Here is a 22,767-nt window from a genome sequence, read left to right on the forward strand (position 1 = left end):
TCAGTGCCAACGTGGCCTTCCGCTTGTCCTCGGGCACGTTTTCCACACTCGATCCCGCCCGGATCTGTGTCAATTTCAATGTCTTCGGCTCAGTGATCTTCAGGAAAACGTAGCCAAGAGCTGAGCAAGTAACTAACCACGCAGCTGACTTCACATAGACAAAGAGTGGAGCCATGAGAAGAATCTGCCAGAGATGAGAGGCAGAAGATCAGCATTGTGACGATGAGAAAGTGACCAGAGAAAACTCACCAATCCCTCTTCGACTGACTTCTGTTCCACTGCGCAGCGTCCAGCTGACGAATCTCCGCGCCCTTGCCCAGAAGCTCACCAACTCTGTAGAATCCCTCCAGGAAGTACGGATAGTTCTCGTTCATATATTTCCGGAACTCTGAGGAAAAACAAGGGGGAAAAATAAGCAAATCACATAACCATCCGAAGGAGCCACGAAAACACCCGAAGCCACACTCGTGTGAACTCCGCACCGCCAATGACTCATTGCGTAAACCCTGATCGACGAATCCCACGTGAAATCTCACCAGAATCGCCGCAAAGAGCGGAATTGCGAGCAAAAACTCACCCGAGTTGGTGTTCATGCGATGCCACACGGCGTACGAGCCAGCGAGAAAAACCACCTCAGCCGCTATTCCGATGCCCAGACTGCGTTTGACTATTCTCCACAGGCGCGATTCTGTGCTGTTCTTCGGCATATTACGCAGAAAATCCCCCGGAAAAGGATTTCATTGGGTTTTTCACTGAATTTCCGCACCTTCTGCTCACAGATTGACATTCACTTTTCCTTCGAGAAGAGACTGCGAGAACAGCGCCAGCGCCTCTGTCGGAAATCCCCGGAGGATGTTTTCAAAAACAAGACGGGAAAACGACAGTTAAATGAAACTCATCCATAGAAGTAAGAGTCTTTTTCCTTCCTTTTTAGTTGTGAAAATCATGAAGAAATTGGAGACAGGAGAAATGTCGTCATTTCTAAAATTACACATGATTTCATGGTTTCTGGAAATTTCTTGGAACCTCCCCAGATCGTTCTACGCGCCACAGTGCGGCGCTGCGGTGGCGACGGTGCGGGAATCGCGAACGTCAGCTGCTAGAAAGATGGTGGTGAAACGTCAAAGATTTTCAGAATGTCCGTCGAAAAATTTGGGGTAGAAAAAGTGTGAAAAATGGTGAAAAAACAGGCCGTGCTCGGCGCCTAGTTGGACAAACCGTGCGTGAAGCAGTGCTTGGACACTCGAGTGGGACAATGCACCAGTGAGTGCGCCACAGACGCGTGTAAATACTGTGCGAGCGGCGCTGTGAAAAAAGGTGGCTGGACACTGAGAGTGGCCGCGAAGGTTGGGCCATCTCGTGCACACGGAGGGACTTTTGCGTGGCCAGCGCGAGGAGCGACACGGGGGGCGCGCGAGGGTGCCGCAATAGGGGTGTAGCGCGGCTCTGGGGCGAGTGCGGGGCGGAGGGTGGGGGACAAGGAGTCGTTCGTCGCGATTTCAGCACATCCAAGATGGCTCCGTCTCCAGAACTCGGCCAGCCAAAGGCGCCCGACAAGGCGGAGGCCGGCGCCAGCAGCGAGCCAAGGGGCGCCCCCAGCGACAGCGGAGCCGCCCGCGCCGACACAGCCAGACCTCCGGCCCAGGACAGCGAGGTACAAAGACTTGGTGTGCTCGGGCTGCATGTGGGTGGGAGCGGGACGGCACGACAGCCGCGAGCGCCGTTAGTGGTGGTGGAGGCAACTTGGGTGTCACTCGCGGATGAAATTGCAAAAATCCCCCCTTCTCGCGCCTCCCCGGCCCGCGGCGCGTCCGCGGGGCGCCACATGCCGTGTGGAGGGCCGCCGGGCTTCGGCCCGCCGCGCCGGGAGGCTGCTCCGGTGGCCCCCGTGTGCCTGGAAAATCAATAATCGTGCAAATTCACGGACGATGTCCGAGAGAGCCTCGCACACACCCTCACTTGATGGCCTCGTTGTGTTACAGGTTCACTTTTCTTCGAGCAATATGGCGTGTTTCTTCACTCTCTCGCCTTGTGGCCGCCTTCTGGTGCACAGCGAGCGCCCCGCGGAGCCTCCACAGCCTCTGGAGCCTCCCCGAAAGCCCGTGTGACGATTCTGGGCGCGAGACACTTGAGAAAATGCACGAAAATGCGTGCGGAAAGGGAAGATTTCCTTCAAATCTCAGTCTCTTTGGCATTTCCTGTCCTCCAAAAGTGTGTTCCTCATCAACTCTTTGATTCCAGGCTTGATTGATTGGCAGTTTCAGCGCCAAGAGAGTGTCGAAAGGCAATTGAGAAATAGATATTCAAATTGCGCTCTTCGCCCACAAGAAAAAACACCTTCGCAGCATTTCTCTGCGGCTGCAATTTGGCCAAATGGTCTCCCAAACGTCCTCCTGACCATCCAACAGTGGAAATCTCTGGCAACATTTGTCATAATGTAAATTCTCAAGTCACAATTTTTCTCTTGTGGCAATTTGTGGTGGCAAAAAAGCGCATGTTGCTCGACTTTTGGCTATTTTTACACCCGCTCGAGGCACAGATTTCCTCACCAGAAAGCGCTCCACCAAAAGAGACCTTCTTCCTCCTCCTGTGTGAATGGGAGGAAAAAGTGTCCTGCCGGTCAAGTGTTTTGACCCCTGCCAAAAAAAAGGGAGAAGCATAAATTTGTTGGGGGTGAAAATGTGTGAAAATTGATGGGATGTTTTATCTGGAGTTTTGTGTGGTGAAACTTTGCTTGGCCTTCGTTGGAAAACTTGTGCGTTTGTGTTGAAAATGATTGATAAGTCAAAATATAAGACGATCTCTCTGTTGGCCCTAAAGATAAATCAATTTTTATTGGTAGAAATTCTCATTGGAAAATTCATTTTACTCTCCTCGAAATTGTAAATATTTTATAGAGGATTTTGTAGTGTCGTGGGAAATTTATTTAATGCTTCTTTTTGGCATTGACCTTCGCTTGTGTTCTTACATTTTTTAAGAGCACAACATAAACTTGAAGTGGTTAAATTGAGGGTGGATTTAAGTGACTGATTCAATAGAGGAAAGCCGAGCAATTTTTGGAGAGAGAAAAAGAGAAAGAGAAATGAAGAATATTTATTGAGAAACTTTATGAAACTTAAATGATTTATTTTTCCTATAAATAGAGCTGAAAAATGACGCAATTTTTTTTGTCTGGAAAAATCTCAGCATTTTTCTGCATTTCTTATAGAATAAATTCAATCATATTGAATCAATAAATCCATATTTCTGTAGACAATTCTAATGAATTGCATGAAATAAATATGTTTGAATATTTAATTTTACCGTTTAAAGTAATTCAAAAGCGTTTTTCTATTGATTTCAAATTAATTTCCATATAAATTTCCATTGAAAATATGAAGGCAAAACATTCTGATGTCTTTGCGTGAGATTTTCATCTTTTAGTTCTTCTTTTGCTACCTGGAAAAATAATCACAGTGGCTGAATTTGCCCCAGTTTTCTCTATATATTTTTTCTTCCTCCTCAGCTTGATTTGACTGAGAAATTCTACAACAAATGCTTGGCAAATACTTAAGATTTTCTCTCACTTCTTCATTTGCCAAAATATTTTGTGATTTTCATGTTCTCTGCAAATGCTGTATTTTGAATTGTTTCTGACCTGTGAAGAAATGATGTGAAAGAATTGTGTTGGAGAAGAAATTCACAAGCGCTGCACGAACGTTGGTGGATTTTTATAATTGAATTAGACATGTTTGTGAAGAGCGGACAAAAGAGAGTTTGTTGAATTGAATTTGAAATTGATATATTGCCAATATGTTGAAAATATGTAAAAATGAGAGTTTCTTCTGTTTGGCACAGAAGAGAGAAAGAGAAAGAGAGAGAGAAAAATGTGTTTATGTGCGCGAGAAAATGCTTTTCCTCAGTGTTGAAAAATTGTGCGTATTGGTTTGAGAGGGATTTTTTTTTAAGCAAATATATTTCCTTTAGAGTTTTTTTCTTCAGTTCTTATGTCAGCTGATTCACGCAATGTGTGTGCGCTTTATTTGCTGGGCCAGAAACATTATTGTTAATGATATAGTTTGGAGGAATAAAGGGAGTGTTTTTCGTGGCAGAGTATTGACTGTTCACACGCCATTTATCTAATTAAACGGGCATTTTTTTTCCTCGCAAAATGTGTGAAATTTGAATGTGACAAAAGGAGCAAAAGAGAGAGAGAGAGTGAGAGAAAGGGAGAGATTTTGGGCTGTTTTGCGGTGGGAAAAGAAGCCACAGAGGAGATAAGTTGATAAGAGGGGAAAATGAAGGCTGATTCCTGTTTCAGAACAACGTGCAAATCGACGGGTGCCTCGAAAACTATAAAAAGTCAAAATTGCCATTTTTCAGCAAAGCGAGTTCAAAATTTTGCATTAAAACAGCTGCGAAATTTGCCAAATTTACTTCAAAATACTCAAAATGCCTTCAAATCGTTCGTTAAAGTGAAAATATTGCTCTGTATTTTTAATTTTGTAAATGTTTTATTGGTATTTATTGAAATTTTTCACTAAAATGTGGCAAAATTAATAGAAAATCTGAAAATGTTACTTTTCAAAGTCGATTTTTAATGATTTTTGAGTCGATTTTATACAAAAAATCAACTTTTCATACTTCAAATGAACTTTTTCTTAATGTTTTCAAGTGAAAAAATTTAAAAGATATGAGAAATATTCATTTAAAGTCCAGAAAAACATTTTAGGATAATTCTGAAAATCTACAAATATTTTCTAAAAAGACGTTTTTATGCATTTGACTGCAATTTTTGAGAAATTTTCATTCGCAAAACATGACAATTTTTTTTTCCATTTGTGCTTTTTAGATAAATAAGATTTTTTTCTATTGTCTCATAAGATACAAATCTTAAAATTCTTGTACAGAAAGAACAAATAAAAGGCTTTTCAAAAATACATGAAGACGAAAACTATGATAAATCGACTTTTCATAGTTTTCCATTCACCCGTCGAAATGCAATCATTCTCTCGCTGTTCGGCTGTCCTATGGGATGAGAGCGAGAGAGAAGAACCAGCCTTGCCAAGGTCTTATCACTGGACTTTTGCTTCATTATCTCGTGGTTTTTGTGGCCAAGTGAATGCACTGTCTTCACATGTTTACGGTTCTTCACATGTTCATCACGCAGTTCAGTTGGCATTTTGGCCCAGGCAATGATGAAGTGTTCGCTGTTGAGTTGCTCAAGTTGATGATTGTGATTGAAAATGGAGCACTTTAGGCATCGATTGCTCCATCATATCTGCGATGGGAGGCCAATATTCATCATCTTACCATCAATTTCTGTTAGATTTTGTCTCCTTTCTTCACTGATTGATGTGAAATTATATCACTTTTCTTTCTTCTCTCATTGTTTTGCAGAACTTTGAACACTTCGATGACGGTCAATTGAAGGCTTTACTGGATGAAGCCATCACATATAAGACACCAAAGGATCGTGAGCACAAAAGTGAAGCATTTAAGGTGAGTGTTTTGTATCCATTTTTGCTCTAAAATGCAATTTGATGAGTGAATTGTATGTGAAAAGTCAATTTGTCATATTTTTCACATTTGATTCACTTGAAAAGTTTGTAGAAAAGTTCATGTGAAGTTGGAAAAATTGATTTTTTAGAACTTTTTCGGATAAAATGTACTCAAAATTGATTGAAAATCGACTTTTGGATAGTTATTTGTTCGATTTATTTATTATCTTTGTCATATTTTAGTAAAAATTCCAATAAATATCAATAAAATGTCAGAAGAATTCAATATTTTATGTGATTAATCTATTTTTATGTGTGAAAATTATGAAAAGTCAGTTTTTCATAGTTTACAACGCACATTTCTGCTAAGAAAAATGTCTCAAATTGCAGTAAAATCAATATTTCTGATATTTTTAAATTTTTTCACTTGAAAACTCTAAAGAAAAGTTTGTGTGAAGTATGAAAAATTGATTTTTTAACACGTTTTTCAATAAAATGTACTCGAAATTGATTAAAAATCCACTTTAGGAAGTAATATTTTCAGTTTTTCTATTAACTTTGTCATATTTTAGTCAAAATTCCAATAAAATCAACTAAAATATTAACAAAATAATTCTTACAAGGCAATAATGAAGACTTTATTGAACAATTTGCGGATGTTTGAGTTAAAATTCGGTAAATTTCTTTGATTTTTCATCGTTTTCGTTTCACTCGTTGAATTGGAAGAATTAGAAAATCATTGATGATCAAGAAAATGATGAGAAAAGGGAGTCAAAGTTCAAAGTTTTCTTGTGTGTCTTTTGCTCGTCTGTTTGAAAGTGAGAAAAGCGTCAATGTTACTTTCGTTTCTTTTGTAAAATTCACAGTGTTGATGAGCAAAATTGCACATTTTCTTTGTTGAGAGATGAAGAAGAAGAGAGTAATTTCTTCTTCTCTCTCTCTCTCTCTCTCTCTCTCTCTCTGTCTGTCTTTGTGTTCGTCTCGAGGACTCGATTTTCCTTTTAATTAACATTCACATGCAGAAATCTTCCGGAGGGTTGGAAAAGCGGAGAGAATGTGTGGAGGAAAAAGAGTGTGAAGAGTCATTTTATGCTGATGTATCGCTTGGGTGCCTCATTAAATTTTATCTATGCACTTTTCATTTGGATTAACTATCGAGCGAGAGACGAAAGGAGAGAGAGAGAGAGAGAGAAGAGAGACGAAAGAGGAGAGAAGAGAGATGCTGAGGAGTAATTATTGCATAGTGTGTTGCGGTGTTGTTATGTAAGGAAAGAATGGGAGGAAGAGAAAAGTGTGTTGATAAGAATGACCGCGTGTGTGAGATGACAAAGTATGATTGCAAAAAGTTTTGTCGTTTAACTCACTTCTTAAGCATTTAAAGTTTATTTGCAATTCAGTGCCAATTTCATGGTCTTCCATGCAGATTTTTACTAGCTTGGTTGGCGTTGAATAAATGTGTCAAAGCGGAAACACATCAATAGAACAATAATAATTGCTGTGTGGAATAATTAATAATTCATGTTATGCAATATAATATCAATTTATGTGATTTGCATCAAATTGATTTTACTGAAATTGTGAGTTTTTTTCTTATGCTTTTTCGGGCGTTGTTTGCATTGCGAAAAGAAGACTGACATTCAAGTTGTGTGCATTTCGTCAGTTTTTATTTTAAAGTGTATCAAATAGAAAGTTAATGTAAGAAAAAGGTTGTGCAAAAAGTCTTCTCAATATCATTTTCAGCGCAAGGTTGTTCTTTGAAACAGTGTTGTTAACACATGAATTCATGCGACATTTTGCCATGCAAATTGTTTGAGAAATGCATGGAAAATTGTTGGAATCAATTTTCTGAAGATATTTCAATTCAAATTTGCCATAGAAAAAGTCTTTTTCTGATGATTTTCTATCAGAATTGATGCTTTTGAAGAGTGTCTTTTTAATCAATTTGATCGAGATTAAGAGAAATTTAGAGTATTTACACTAATTTGCTTAAGAAAGCATTCAAACTTAAGGCCATAATTTCTCCTCTTTTGATTGGAATGTTTCGACGGGTGAATGGAAAACTATGAAAAGTCGATTTATCATAGTTTTCGTCTTATGTATTTTTGAAAAGTCTTTTATTTGTTCTTTCTGTACAAGAATTTTAAGATTTGTATCTTATGAGACAATAGAAAAAAATCTTATTTATCCAAAAAGCACAAATGGAGAAAAAATTGTCATGTTTTGCGAATGAAAAGTCAAATCTTCAACAATTTTTCCAAGAAAAATGTCTCAAAAATTGCAGTCAAATGCATAAAACGTCTTTTTTGGAAAATATTTGTAGATTTTCAGAATTATCCTAAAATGTTTTTTTTTTTTTTGGACTTTAAATGAATATTTTTCATATCTTTTAAATTTTTTCACTTGAAAACATTAAGAAAAAGTTCAATTGAAGTATGAAAAGTTGATTTTTTGTATAAAATCGACTCAAAAACCATTAAAAATCGACTTTGAAAAGTAATATTTTCAGATTTTCTATTAATTTTGCCACATTTTAGTGAAAAATTTCAATAAATACCAATAAAACATTTACAAAATAAAAAATACAGAGCAATATTTTCACTTTAACGAACGATTTGAAGGCATTTTGAGTATTTTGAAGTAAATTTGTCAAATTTCGCAGCTGTTTTAATGCAAAATTTTGAACTCGCTTTGATGAAAAATGGCAATTTTGACTTTTTATAGTTTTCGAGGCACCCGTCGGTTTGTAATCTAGTGTGGATAATTTTGCGTGGTGATTTTGGGAGAATTTGTACAGACGAATTGCAAATGTTGCCGAATTCGTGCAATGAAAAATGATGGAAAATAACGAATTTCTTTCTGTTTTTTCTGCAGAAACTGCTTCAGCGAGCGGAGATTCAGGAGCAGGCTTTGGAGTTGAACTACGAATTTAAGGCGTCACGACAGTCTGGCGGCTCGTTGCAGGACTTGGCGAATCCCGCCGATGTGGACTTCTTCGGCAGCAGCATGAATCACCAGCGGAAGCACCACAATTCGCGCCAGAAGAAGTACAGCACGACGTCGGTGTCGTCGCGCCAGCGCGAGGGCGGAAGTCTGCCCAGTAATGTCAATGTGGCCACGAATCATTTGCTGTGCGAGGCGACGCAGCCGTTTCTCAGTGAGAAGCGCGGCGGCGGCGGCGGCGGCGGCGGCGTGCGGAAAGTCGTGCCGGAGATTCTTCCGCTGATGTTCAGCGCCGTGGCGTCGGATTTGGTGGAGAAGCGCGAGCGCAAGTTGCACGGCGGCGGCGGCGATGTGGAGACGAGCGTCGTTCTGGTCAGGAGTGACGGCAAGATACGGATTAGCGACGATGTGCAGCATCACGAGCATGACACACTGTTGCAGGTGAGTTGCTCCGCACATTATTCACAGGCTGAGATTCAGATTGGGAGGAAGAGAGGAAGTTGGCGTTTGTGCAAGTCACGCAGAGGCTTCAGTCGCTGGTCAGGCGAAAGATGCTCTGCTCAAGTGTCTCTCAGTGCATTTTCCGCTCAAGAGCAAGAGAACAAGAGAGAAAGAGAGAGAGAAGCATCTTGATGAGTGGCAGATAGAATCGAGTGCAATATTCGCGCTCTTGGAAGTTATCCAAGTGTGATAAAGAGTCTCACGAAAATCACAAATACAAACACAGATGAAAAAGTCACTGATAAAATCTTCTAATGCGATCATGAATTCTGCTGACAATAATTTTGGACTTTTATTGAGTGGCACAAATAATAAGATGTTGAGGGAAAATGAGACAGAGATTAATGAACTTCTTCAGAGTTTTGTTTACAAAATCTTTTCAGTTGTGTGCGAAATTTGATACAGCAATGAAATGTTTTAATGTGATCACTTTACTTGAGAGTTTCTATTGGGATTTAATTACAATCAAATATTTGCTTCTCTTGACACTCGTAGAATTTTGACAGGGGAAAAGATATGAAATTGCACTCATTTATGATGCAATTAATGTTCGACGGGTGAATCGAAGACTATCAAAAGTCGTTTTTTGATAGTTGACGTCTTATGTCTGTTTGGATTGATCTTAATGTCTTCTTATCACGTGTGAAAACATTACATTGAGTGCATTGGCAAAAAATAGAGAAATAAGATTTTTCTTAAAAACTCCGCGTGTAGAAAATTTCTCAATGTTGCGTTGAAAAGTATGAAAAGTCGACTTTTAATAGTTTTCGCCGCACAAATCATCCTGATCGGAATTATATAATCATTATTCGATGAGCTAAAAAGACCTCAATTTTGCAGTTTTAAATCTTTTCACTGTTAAATTGACAAGAAACCAAGCCAGAAACCCTTCGTGAGTGTCTTTCGGTTTATAGACGGGAGACGAAAGTGTGAAAAAATGGGCAGGAAAAATGTAAAAAATTGATTTTTACGAATTGTTTGAAAAAAAATACACAAAAATTATCAAAAACCGACTTTTTGTACCAAATTTTTCCAATTCGTCTATTAATTCTTCGTATTTTAGTTAATATTTCAACAAAAAACAGTGGAAAAACCTGGGAAAAATTGCATAAAAATAGAATTGAGCAATATTATCAATTTACTGGAAGATAACAGGAAGTTTATGTAAAAATTAGTAAGATTTCAAAGAAATATCAAATCTCAAACTTCAAATCGCTCTACTAAAAAATGGCGATTTTGACTTTTGATAGTCTTCGGGGCAACCGTCGGTATAAAGTTTAATTACAATTGATAAATCAAAGTGTTTAATTAAAATTTGAAGTAATAAATAAAGCATAGTTTGATTTTATTAAATTATTCTGCGTTGAAATGTTCATTGGAATCATTCTGAGAATTTAATAATAATTTTATCACTTAACTTTCTAGAGAATTTTAATCATTTTGGGATGTTTTTTTCACTGAAAATTGTCACTAATCACAATGAAAAGCAATCGCAGGGTGCAATAAAGCAATAAACGCACTTCAGCAACTCTTTATTTAAAAAAAAACACTCTATGAATAATTGCAGAATCACGGCGACGTTGGCGGCGAGAGTTACGACAAGAATTCCCTGAACAAGATCCCGAGGGCGAATTACACATCACAGAAGAAGATTGATCTGACGTCGGGCGCCGTCGGGGTGTCGGCTGTGGACACGGGAGTGGAATTTGCACAGTTCACCGGACAAAAAGTTTCTGGTATTGTAGGCCGTGAGGCAATTGAAATGACATCTCCTCTGCAACTAAACTCATCCTACAATTCAGTGAGCAGCGTCGTGACACCGTCGACGGCGGACGGCGGCAAGAGTGTCCAGGCGTCGCTGACACACAAGATTCCGGCAAAGCAGGGCTCCAGAGATGTAAGAATGTTCCTCTTCACCATTGTGCTTATTGTCATATGAAATTTGATTTCTTCTTGTTATGCTTTAATGCTGTGAAATTTTTTTTTTCGGTCTTAGCAGAAGACGGATGAGAATGGCAATTCTGTGAATACTTTCAATGCAACGGCCACGGTGACTGTGCCACAGCAGCCGCAGCAGGCGCAATTGCAGTCACAGACGGCGAAGACGAAGAAGAAGATCTCCAAGTCGGAGCGGAACACAATCACGAAGAATTCTCATGAGATTGACGGCTTCCGTGGGCGTGATAATATTGATACTCTGGTGCGATTCATTGAGAGTAGCGAGAGTACGCGCAAGAAGAAGAAGAGCAACGGCGGCACGAGTGTGCCGCTGGTGACGAAGAAGGAGAAGAATGGCGGCGGCAAGAAGGACGGCGGCGACAATAATAATAAGCTGAAGAAGAGCAACTCGATGGACGAGCTGAGCAGCAGCAGCAAGCTGGAGGAGATTGCCAGGGCGGAGAGCAGTGGTGTGACGCTGCGTGCGAAGAATGCGAAGAAGGCGGTGTCGGAGACGACGCCGCTGCTCGCGGGAGCGGCGGCGGCGGCGCACAAGGGCGCCAAGCGCGGTGAGCGGCGATCGTGGGGCACGGAGGAGTTGTCGTACTTGGGCGAGAGTGATGTGATGGCGGTGGCGGAGCAGCCGAAGAAGGAGAAGAGCAGCAAGGCGGCGGCGGCGGCGGCGGCGAGCAAGGAGCTGAGTCTTGTGGGTGGGAATCTCAAGCAGAAGAAGGACGATCAGCAGTCGCTGTCGGTGGAATCGATGTCGGCCACGTATGAAATGGCGGAATTTCATGTGGTGACGAAGAAGAAGAAGGCAAAGAAGAGGCAGAATATCATTGTGACGCCACTCGAGGTGGATGCGCGCGTGACGCCGAAGAAGCAGCAGGATCAGCGCCAGGAGCACACGACGAGTGGTGGTCAGCAGAATCGTGCCAAAGCAGTCTACAATCATCAAACCAGTAGTCATTTCACCAATGATCGCGACGTGTATGTGAATGATCGACGCAAATCCACATCTTCCGTGCCGCCATCGGAGAAATCCGACTCCAGTGATCTCGATTCTGTCCACTCGCTGCCCGTGGAGTCGTCCCTGTCGCTGGGACTCAGTGTCACGACGTCCTCGACGCCGCCGCAGGCGTCGTACGCAGACATTGCGCGGATAGCCAATGTTGTGAGTCAGGAGCAGCAGCAGCAGCGCTTCCAGCTGAAGGACAACTGGCCGGCCATGCCGCTGAGGCACTCCAGTGGCAATCAGGAGACCGTGGAGACGGCGTCCACCAACAGCGGCAGCACGACGGCGAGCTACAAGAGCCAGAGCAGCGTCGTGCTGCGATCGGTGCCCGTGGAGCTGTCGGATGGCGATGAGGGCGAGAAGAGGAGTCCAGTGATGATGAATGGCGTGATTCAGGCGAGCGTGGCGGATGTGATCAAGAGCAGCATGGAGGGTGGCAAGAGTCAGCTGCAGAAGTCGAAGAGTGTGGAGAACGACACGAGCGCGTACTTCAGCAGCATCGATCACTATCCGGCGCTGGAGAAGACTGTCAAGTCGAAGCAGCAGCAGCAACAGGCGGCGAAGAGTGTTGTTCCCAACGTCGAGATGACGACGAAAAAATCAAAATCAATCGTATCAAGTAATAGTAGTGTTAGTGTTAGTAGTAACAATCTTAGCAGTAATTGTAATGCTAGTGTAAGTCCAAATTTGGCTGTGAAAATGTCACTTGTTGATCAATTGAAATCTCCGGCACTCGTGAGCAGTGTCAGCAGGAGTGAGAATATGCCAAGGGAGAGTGAAGAGATCACGGTGACGAAGAGTCACAAGGTGAAGCAGACCAAGGCGGCTGCCACGGCAACGGCGGCGACAGAGGAGCGGCGGCCGGCGGTGATCATTCTCAATGACAATGATCGCTATCAACTCAACGAGGGCATCACATTTGGCTTCGACATCAACAGCCAACTGCTCTTCGGGGACTTCAATGAGAATGAGCTGCACTTGCTGGAGAGCAGCGACGCCGGCTATGACGGCTCCAGCGCCTCCACGGAGCCGCACGACGCCACGACGGACACGAGTGCATCGGAGGCGCACTTGAATCACTCCTCGGACGATTCCGGACGCCAGACGCCGCCCGGGCGGCAGGATGGGGAGGAGGAGGAAGAGGAGGAGGATGAGGATGTGGATGTGGACGAGGAGGATAGCGACAAGTGCGACCCGATGCCCATTCTGAAGGCGTGCGTGAGCGTGCAGACGAGTATGGAGCATCTCTACGTGAACGACACGACGCCGACGGTGCGTGTGGAGGAGAGAGATTCGTCCATTATTGCGTCGATTCCCGCCCAGATTGCATTCACGCACGCCGACGACAGTGCCAACATCATGCAAATCCAGCGGCGAATGTGCGGCAAGAAGCTGAACGTGAGATATGTGGCGCCCGCCGGAGAAGAGCTCATTCTCACCACGTACAATCACGACAAGATTGTCAACTTTGTGGGATTGGGTGAGTTTTACTTCATTGCTTTATTGCTTTTCCACTTTAGTTTTAAACTATAATTCGATTGGGCGATTTGAAAACTATGAAAAGTCGATAATTTCATCGTTTACACTGAAAGATTTGTTCTAAGAAAATTGTCTCAAATTGCAGTCAAAAGCATTAAACGTCACTTTGATAAACATATTCATTCTAGACTTGCTTAAAATGATCTTAGACTCAGTTTTTTTACTTGAAATCATTGCAAAAAGATCATTTAATGTATGATAACTTGATTTTTAGCACTTTTTGGATAAAAATTTTCTTGAAATTGATTCAAAATTGACTTTGAAAAGTAATATCTTCAGTTCTTTTCTCTTAACTTTGCCTTTTTTTTAGTCAATAATTCCAGTAAATACTTTTAAACTTAACCAAAATATTAAATGAGTGAACGATTTAGAAGATGTTTTAAATGATTTGATGTAAATTCAGCAAATTTCGTAGCGAAATCAATGCTAAATTTTCAATTTACTCATTTCTAATTGATTAAAATTCCCCTTAATTAGAGATTAGTGGCGATTTTGCGAGTGAAATTGTGTATTTTCCATCAAGAGCCAAACATAATAAGAGTTTCTGGGTTAATTGATGGTTTTGTTAGTTGAATTTGCATTAGAATAATGAGGTGATTTGTTGATAAAACTCTGCCAGTGATAGATCGACGGGTGAATGGAAAACTATGAAAAGTCGATTTATCATAGTTTTCGTCTTATGTATTTTTGAAAAGTCTTTTATTTGTTCTTTCTGTACAAGAATTTTAAGATTTGTATCTTATGAGACAATAGAAAAAAATCTTATTTATCTAAAAAGCACAAATGGAAAAAAATTGTCATGTTTTGCGAATGAAAAGTCAAATCTTCAACAATTTTTCCAAGAAAAATGTCTCAAAAATTGCAGTCAAATGCATAAAACGTCTTTTTAGAAAATAATTATAGATTTTCAGAATTATCCTAAAATGTTTTTTTGGACTTTAAATGAATATTTTTCATATCTTTTAAATTTTTTCACTTGAAAACATTAAGAAAAAGTTCAATTGAAGTATGAAAAGTTGATTTTTTTTGTAAAATCGACTCAAAAACCATTAAAAATCGACTTTGAAAAGTAATATTTTCAGATTTTCTATTAATTTTGCCACATTTTAGTGAAAAATTTCAATAAATACCAATAAAACATTTACAAAATAAAAAATACAGAGCAATATTTTCACTTTAACGAACGATTTGAAGGCATTTTGAGTATTTTGAAGTAAATTTGGCAAATTTCGCAGCTGTTTAATTGCAAAATTTTGAACTCGCTTTGCTGAAAAATGGCAATTTTGACTTTTTATAGTTTTCGAGGCACCCGTCGAATTAGAAATGCTGTCAACGAAGTGAAAAATATCCTTTTGGGAATGAAAATCTCAATTTTCAACGTCAATTTGAGTCTCAAAAAGCTGATTGATTGACATTTCAATACAATTAGATGAGTATTGATGAAATAAATGTGCTTTATTTCATCGACAGTCGCTGTTTAAAGTCTTGCAAAGTGCAGCAAAGCTGCGATGGACAATGAGGAGAGGTTAATAATGGTTGCATTTTGTGTGTTTGATTTCAGCTTGGGAGAATGTCGCTGGAAATGACGGTGTCAAGTACTACGATGGCCAATAAAGTGGTGTTCTTCGGTTGGAGGACAGCACAGGAGAGAGATTAAAAGAATTCAGGCGAGAAGTTGTGCAAAGCAGAGGAGAGAGGAAAACTCTTTAAGACATACTAAAAAAAAACGGAAAAACTGAGCAGAAACTAAATAATACTAAAAGAAGAAAAAGGGTAGAAAAAGTGTCCGAAATAACTGATAAAATGAGAGAGAAAAGTAACGTAAATTGATGATGATGATGAAGAAATGATTGAGGAAGAGGAAAAACTAATTGGTTCTAGAAATTAACACAATAATATTGCTGAAAATAAAAGAGAGAGAGAGAGATGAAGAAAAGCGTGTGAAAGAAGAGAAAATATTTATCGAAAAAAAAAAATTACCACTTGAACTAACAACGGAAGATTAGGAAAGGAAGAGAAAAACTATATAAAGAATAATTGTGTATTGTACATTAAATGAGATGTGAGATAAAGTATATATACAGATAGAATACAGAATATTTAAAAAATGAAAGAAAGAAGGAAAGATGAAAACTTGATAGCAAATTAAATAACGATTAATCGCTTTAGGTAGTTCATATAAATTGAATGGAATGCAAGGGAGATTTTGGCTTGAGGAGGAGGAGAGAAAGAAAAAGTGGTTTAGGAGAATTTTCAGGACATGCGACAACATTTCTATTCGCATTTGACTCATAAACACACAAACACAAAACACAAAAACACACATTTGACATCCCGAAGATCATTTATAGAGAGAGAATATCAACTCTAGGCTCTTTTAATTGTCCGGAAAGGCGGTAGAAGTTGATGGATCAACAAAACACACAACAAACACCAATACTTAAGAGAAAATCCCGTCGTCTTAGAATTTAGTTGCTAAGGAGATGAAAGAAAGAGAGAAATAATTTGTAAGATTGATGAAGAAAAAAAATATAAAAATATATCGACAATTTGTCTTGCAAAAAGAAGAAGAAAAACAACAACAACGTGAACGCGTGAAATTAGGAAAAGAAATCATGCATGTTTTATGGAGTGGAAACAACAACAACAATGTTGTTGATTGGAGAATAAGGATTAAAAAAAAATGGGACCTTTTCGTGACATTATTTGTAATAACAATTGTAAAATGGCGTGAATGTGAAATGAAAGAAAGCGAGAGAAAGAGAGAATTTCTCCTCATTTTTCATTCTTTGATGATGAGCAAAAGGAGAAGAACGCGTGAATGCGGCGTGTGATTGTGTGGTGTTGAAATGAAATATTATTAGTGCTAACACGGCTTAAAGCAGCGTTTAAATCTAAAAGAAAGAAGAAAAAAACTGAATGTGCGCGCGCGCGTGTGTGAATAAAAGTAACAAGAAAAAAAAATGAAAAATCATACCAAATTGGAGTTTAATCAATTAGCTGTAATTGTTTATAATAGATCGCGAAGCCAATTGACTATTATACATTAAAAAGAGAAAGAAAAAGAAATAAATTCATTTCATCATCAGCCCCGTGAAAAAGAAAACAAGAAGAAGAAGAGGAGAAAAGATGCAAAAGCGACAATTTAGCAGTTGATTTATTCAAAAAAAGGAATAAAAGCGATTGTTTATGATATTAGTTTATTGAGTCAATTTAGTTGTTTTTTTTTGTTTTTTAAATCTGAGAAAAATACTGAGCAAATTGAAAATAAAAAAATTTTATTGTCGCAACAATTTGACAAAAAGAAACCAAATTTAAAAAAAAAAAATGAGAAATAGAAATAAATTCTGTTACATTTTAACAGCTTTTCATCTCCAAAAAAAAAATTTAGAGTTGAACGGAAAAAAGTGAGAAAGAAAAGAAGAAATCATTATTTAAAAAAGAGAAAAAAGTGAAGATAAGAAGAAGAAAAAAATCTGTGCTGTTTGTAAAAAGAATGTAATAATTGTAAGGCAAAAATTGATATATCCATATATATATATATATATATATATATATATATATATATATAAAATATTTGAATGAACAGAGAAAAAAAACACGTTATAGATATATAAAAAAAAAATGAGAGAGAAAGAGAAGAAATTGAATTTTAAGTTGTAATTGTAAGAACAATAGATGATAACAAATTTGTAAAAGGTGGAAAAGAAAAATAAGAAAATTCATGTGGTGAAAAATATTCGCAATGAAAGGATTTCACAAGAGACAAAAGAAAAATAGCAGTAAAAAAATCAGTGTTTTCTTTCTTCTTTTCCGTTGAATTTGCATCGTCAAGAGAAAAACATCTTCTAATTGCCATGATAATAATAATAAAAGAAAAATTCTCTGTCCGAAAACACGTTGATGATGATTTAATTTGTCAATAAAATAAAAGAAAGTTTTCAATTTTGACAAAATCTTTTTTCATTGCGAAGATGGAAAACAAATAGCGTTTAAAAAAACAACACTTATCGTGGAAATCTTACCATTTTTAAAAACAAAAAGGAGAAAAAGAGGAAAAAGAATGCAAGCAAAAAAAACACACACAAACACAACAAACAAACAAGAAAAATATCCAATCTTAGCGTGAAGCGACGTGAGAAAGTCCTTGAATTTGTATTTATTGCTGAATTAAAACATTATTAAAAAAAAAATGCAGACGAACGAAAGGAAATCCAGAAAATCACGCGCGCATGAGAAGAATATTGTTATCAAACTATTAACATAAGAGAGCGACAAGAGAGAGAGAGAGAAAGATAATTTTGTGAAGAAATGCGAGTATTTCTTAAGTTTTTCTGTTATTCGAGAGATGAAAGAAATCTTTGGGGGAAAAAATAGCGTGAAAAATAGAATGAAAAAGCACGGAATTATTTGTGTAAAAACTTCCAAGAAAGGATAAAATTTCCACAACTTCTTAAAATCCCCCTATTTATCTTGTGCTCCACTAAAATAGCTATTAAAAAATAAACACAACAACAACACATAAAAATTATATATTTTTGTATTGAATTGTGTGACAATTTTGACACGTTCGAAGAAGCGCAGCGCAAAAAATGCAAAGAAGAATGATAAAAATGAAGAAAAAGAAAAATGTGTTCCGACGAGGAGAGAAAATCAATTGATTTGCAGGGTAAATTGGGGGAAAAAAAAAGCATTAAATACTCCAAGGAAAAGAAAATGAGGGAAGAAAATCAGTCCTGCCAAAAAAAAAGTACTATTTTCGGATTTATTTCAAAAGTGGAAGAGAGAGAGAAAAAATGTGTGACCTTTCAAATACGCTTGATTTTCTCTGCAGAAAAGACTCTTTTTGCCTGTGGAAATGCGCATTATTATGAAAAGAGAAAAGGTGAGATTTTGAGGAGCAAAAAAAAAAACGATACTGGAGAAAGAAGAAGAAGAAGAAAAAGTCCTTATAAATTGTACTAAATATCTTTGTTTTCTGTTTTCTGTTTTTTGAGCAGTGAAGGAAGAAAGAGAGGAAAATTTATGAAGAGAAAACCATAATAATGCGGTAATAAATGTATATTTTAATTTATTTAATAATTAATGATACATATATATAAAGATATAGATATAATGAATAGGATCTAAAGAAGTATAAAAAAAAACACACACTTGTAAAAAGGATTTTTAGCGACAAGAGAGAGAGAGAGAGAGCGAAAGAAAGAGAGAAAGAAAGGAATATTTGAGGTGAGGCGGTGTTAATTGTATACCACGTTCTTTTGCGCACTGAAGCGTGACAACAGAGGATATTCTAGTGATAGAGCGAGAGAGAGAGAGAGAGAGTGTGTGGAAGAGAGTGGAAAAGAACTGATAAAGAAGAAAGTGCATTGAGAAAGAGCCACCAAGAAAAAAGGGTGAAATTTGCCAATGAAATCACGAAAAGAAGCAACACTCATGAAACACTCACATGAAACCCATGCGATGTTTCATGCAATCACATTTCATGTTTCACTGCAAATTTTCCTTGCGTAAAAAAAAATTGTTAGAGTAAATGAAGAAGAAGGAGAAGAAAAACAGTGCTAAGTAATCTTGTATTAAAGAAAAAAAAGAGGAAAGAAGGAGAAAAACGTGAGACATTTGATAAGAGAACCACCCCCAATTTGTGTTGAAAACATTTGTGAGCTGAGTTGATGGAAAAAGAGGCATTTTGAACGACCTACAATATTAAAAAATGAAAAGAATGAAAAGAAGAAAAATCATGGAGAAAAGGAAGCAGAAATGAGGAAAAGAAAACTCATAAAATCACCTTCATTTTTACCTTCTCTATTTTTGTTTTCGCCAACAAAACTGTCGAAAGACAATTTTATGCGTTTTTCAGAGAGAGAGAAAGAGAGAGAAAGAATTTCTGTGTGAAATGGGAGAAAATTTGAGACGTTTGAGAAAATGCAAGAGAGCAAAACTAAGTCATATACATAACATAATGTAATTAATTGTAATAAATTTTAGGCTTCTGCTAAAAGAAAAAAAAAACAAGATGAGAAAAACACAAACCAAGAAGATATCAATGAAATTAATATTGATTTTCACCAGTTTTTTTCTTTATGAATCTTTTTTTTAATCATACTTCCAGAAGCTGAAAAGTGTCTTTTTTTTGTAATAAATCTCTTTAATGTTTATTTGCATTCAAAAATAAAGGAAAAAAACAGATTCATTTACCAAAAAGAAAAGAAAAGAATGATTCGATGCAGAGAAAAATCACACAACACTGCAAATGAGCAATATTAATTGTTGTTGAATGTAAAGAAAAGAGAGAAGAAAAAGGAGTGAAAATCGCAAGAATGAAGTTAAACAATCTTCCGGGAAAAGTTGGACATTTAATTCTCACATAAACTTTAATTTTTTTCAAATGATTTTCACCATTCAAAAGCATGCAAGTTTTGATGAAGAAGACAGACGAAAAAACAAAAAATCTTGCGAGAGGATAAAAGAAAAAGAAAGAAAGAAAGCGAGGAATGTTTGAGAAAAGGATGGAATAATTTTCTCAGTTTTACTAATGAATCCATATTGTAAATTCTTTACATTACATAATGAATGTAACAAAAAAATAATATATAAAATATTATTGAAAGCTATGATGAAAGGCGTGCGTTTCACTTCAGCGGCCGACAGCCGATGCTCAGGCACTCGGTGAAGCTGGGCTTGGCGCCTTGGCACCACTTCTTCCAGCCGTTCCACGCCGAGAAGCCGTGGCGCGCGTAGATCTTCTTCACGCACTGCAGATCGTCCGACAGATTGTCGTCCAGCAGATCTGCGGGAGGATTTAAGACGGAGGATTTAGCACTCAAAGGAGAAGAAATAATGTTGCCCGACTTTCCACGTATTTTCCACAATGATTAAGCGTCAGAGGGAAATTCTATTTCGACGGGTGCCTCGAAAACTATAAAAAGTCAAAATCGCCATTTTTCAGTAGAGCGATTTGAAGTTTGAGAGTTCATTTTGCTTTGAAATTTTCCTAATTTTCCCATAAACTCTCTGTTATCTTTCAGTAAATTGATAAAATTGCTCAATTCTATTTTTATGCAATATTTCCCGGGTTTTTCCACTGTTATTTGTTGAAATATTAACTAAAATACGAAGAATTAATAGACGAATTGGGAAAATTTGCTACAATAAGTCGGTTTTTGATAGTCTTCGTGTACTTTTTTTCAAACAATTCGTAATGGTGAAAACACAGCATTTGTAATTTGTTCACGAACGTCTCTTTCTTCCCCACGCGAATCGTGTATTTTCCTTCCTGCTCACATTTCTATGTCGAGTGTGTGCCTGCAGATTTTACGTTGGGCAACCCGCGCTGAATTTGAGTTTGACGTGTCTGACAATGCGCTTGCTGTCAAAGTGGTCAAAATAGACAAATTTCATATGGAAAATCGAGAAAATTGTCATTGAAATGAATTTATATTGTGGAAAAAACTCAAAAATTGAATGATTCCGTCCATAATGAGCCATAATTGTGGAGAAAATCAGATTGTGTGAAGGCGCCAAAAGTTGATCTGCAGACCAAAATTCTGAAGGGAATCTGACGGGACCGAGCCGAGATGGTATGAGCAAAATGCTGTGTTTTCACCATAAAAATCAACTTTTTTCATTTTTCCTGCCCATTTTTTCACACTTTCGTCTCCCGTCTATAAACCGAAAGACACTCACGAAGGGTTTCTGGCTTGGTTTCTTGTCAATTTAACAGTGAAAAGATTTAAAACTGCAAAATTGAGGTCTTTTTAGCTCATCGAATAATGATTATAAAATTCCGATCAGGATGATTTGTGCGGCGAAAACTATTAAAAGTCGACTTTTCATACTTTTCAACGCAACATTGAGAAATTTTCTACACGCGGAGTTTTTAAGAAAAATCTTATTTCTTTATTTTTTGCCAATGCACTCAATGTAATGTTTTCACACGTGATAAGAAGACATTAAGATCAATCCAAACAGACATAAGACGTCAACTATCAAAAAACGACTTTTGATAGTCTTCGATTCACCCGTCGATTTGGTCTTCTGAGTCAGAAAATCCAGGGTTTTTCAATTTTACAGCATTTTGTACAAAATTGCCCCATTTTAGGGTAATTTTTGAGCCTCTTTACGCCGGCCAAGTTAAATACTGGATTAAAATTTATGCAGCATTTGACAGTTCTCCATACAAAACTGTCAAATAAATGCTGCATCTATTTTAATCCAGCATTTAACGATTGCGGCATAAAGAGGCCCAAAAAGAGAGCCTAAAAATGCCTGAAAAGCATTATTTAATGGCAAATGAATCATCCAAAATATCTAATGGAAAGGAAACTTAAGGATTTTCATTAGTTTTTCTAATCTAGAAGCATTCTTGCAAAAATATCATGAATAAAATGAAAAACGTCAAGCTATCAAACTTTATCAGCGCTGTTTAAGTGAAAATTGTGAAAATACGTAACTTAAGTTCAATTATCTGTTCGGAAAATGCGCTGTTCGAAGCTGTCCTAGATCCATTCTTCCCCGCTCTCCCCTATTCGTCAAAATATCGTCCATTTAGTCGACTAAACTCACCCTTGCAGTCGATGTTGCAGTCATTGGAAAGTCCTCCGTCGTCACACCAGTAATTCTCGTTGATCTGCAAAGGATTGTTTTGCTCAATGTCACGCAATCTTCACAATTTAATTTAATCGCTTTACGATCTGTGACTAATAATGTGAAGGCGTGTGTCGATTGCTGATTACCTGAAACAGCCCGTAATCAAATGATCCATTCGTATTGGGCCCTCCGATGGCGGAGCTGTTGTACGAACTCTCGGTCTGAATGACGCACAGCCAGTCGGAAATCTCCTCCAGCGGAAAGCCCTCGTCCAGGAGGATCGGCAGGAGTTCGCACTTGGTGAACTTGCGTCCCTCGCTGGGACGCAGAAGGGCGGCGACAAGCGCCAAAAGCACAACGAAAGTCACTTTCATCCTCACACGCGAGATTGTTGTGGCAAATCTGGCAAATTCCGCCAGAACTTTCTGCTTTTATACCGCGCGCGAAGAGCGGAAAGCGCGCCGAAACAGTTCAATGGAATTGTATCGCGATTGTAAATTTGTGTGCTGAGACACTTTAATCACCCTTCGAACCTTTTGTCTCTTGCCGCAAATCCAATCGTCAGATAATCTCCTCTTCAGGTGTTCACCAGGTGACGAAGATCCGCACTTTTCTGCAGCTTCCGAAGCACTGATTTGAAGAATTCTCAAGTTCTTAGCTAAAACAACCTGAGTTGAGGAAATACATAGCGAAGCAGTCGTTAAATTCTGAGAATTGTCGCTTAATTGAGCGATAATATTCTCGTGATAACGTTCGGAGGCAAAA

General features: G+C 38.3%; 3 protein-coding genes across 5 annotated transcripts; 1 reads left to right on the forward strand and 2 right to left on the reverse strand.

Moving 5' to 3' along the window:
• Positions 1–68: 68 nt before the first annotated feature.
• LOC132264966 (uncharacterized) lies at positions 69–1,051 on the reverse strand. Its single transcript, XM_059765324.1, has 3 exons — positions 578–1,051; positions 250–388; positions 69–184 (listed from the first exon to the last, which is right to left on the reverse strand). Coding segments are annotated over exons 1-3 (270 nt in total). The 5' UTR covers positions 708–1,051; the 3' UTR covers positions 69–183.
• Positions 1,052–1,450: 399 nt separating this feature from the next.
• On the forward strand, positions 1,451–17,255 carry LOC132264958 (uncharacterized). 3 transcript variants are annotated; one of them, XM_059765315.1, is made up of 7 exons: positions 1,451–1,654; positions 5,380–5,481; positions 8,352–8,861; positions 10,489–10,657; positions 10,724–10,818; positions 10,921–13,354; positions 14,975–17,255. In XM_059765315.1, exons 1-7 carry the CDS (start codon positions 1,514–1,516, stop codon positions 15,025–15,027), a joined length of 3,504 nt encoding a protein of 1,167 aa, XP_059621298.1. In that variant the 5' UTR covers positions 1,451–1,513; the 3' UTR covers positions 15,028–17,255. The 3 variants fall into 3 exon arrangements, with proteins under 3 accessions (XP_059621298.1, XP_059621296.1, XP_059621297.1); XM_059765313.1 differs by having other exon boundaries at positions 10,489–10,818; XM_059765314.1 differs by lacking the exon at positions 1,451–1,654 and adding an exon at positions 5,128–5,303 and having other exon boundaries at positions 10,489–10,818.
• Positions 16,860–22,380, reverse strand: LOC132264967 (lysozyme c-1-like). Its single transcript, XM_059765325.1, has 3 exons — positions 22,149–22,380; positions 21,979–22,042; positions 16,860–20,203 (listed from the first exon to the last, which is right to left on the reverse strand). Exons 1-3 carry the CDS (start codon positions 22,374–22,376, stop codon positions 20,046–20,048), a joined length of 450 nt encoding a protein of 149 aa, XP_059621308.1. The 5' UTR covers positions 22,377–22,380; the 3' UTR covers positions 16,860–20,045.
• Positions 22,381–22,767: the final 387 nt, after the last annotated feature.

The sequence above is a fragment of the Phlebotomus argentipes genome, unplaced genomic scaffold, assembly GCF_947086385.1.
Source record: "Phlebotomus argentipes unplaced genomic scaffold, Phlebotomus argentipes genome assembly contig_2, whole genome shotgun sequence".
Taxonomy (NCBI): domain Eukaryota; kingdom Metazoa; phylum Arthropoda; class Insecta; order Diptera; family Psychodidae; genus Phlebotomus; species Phlebotomus argentipes.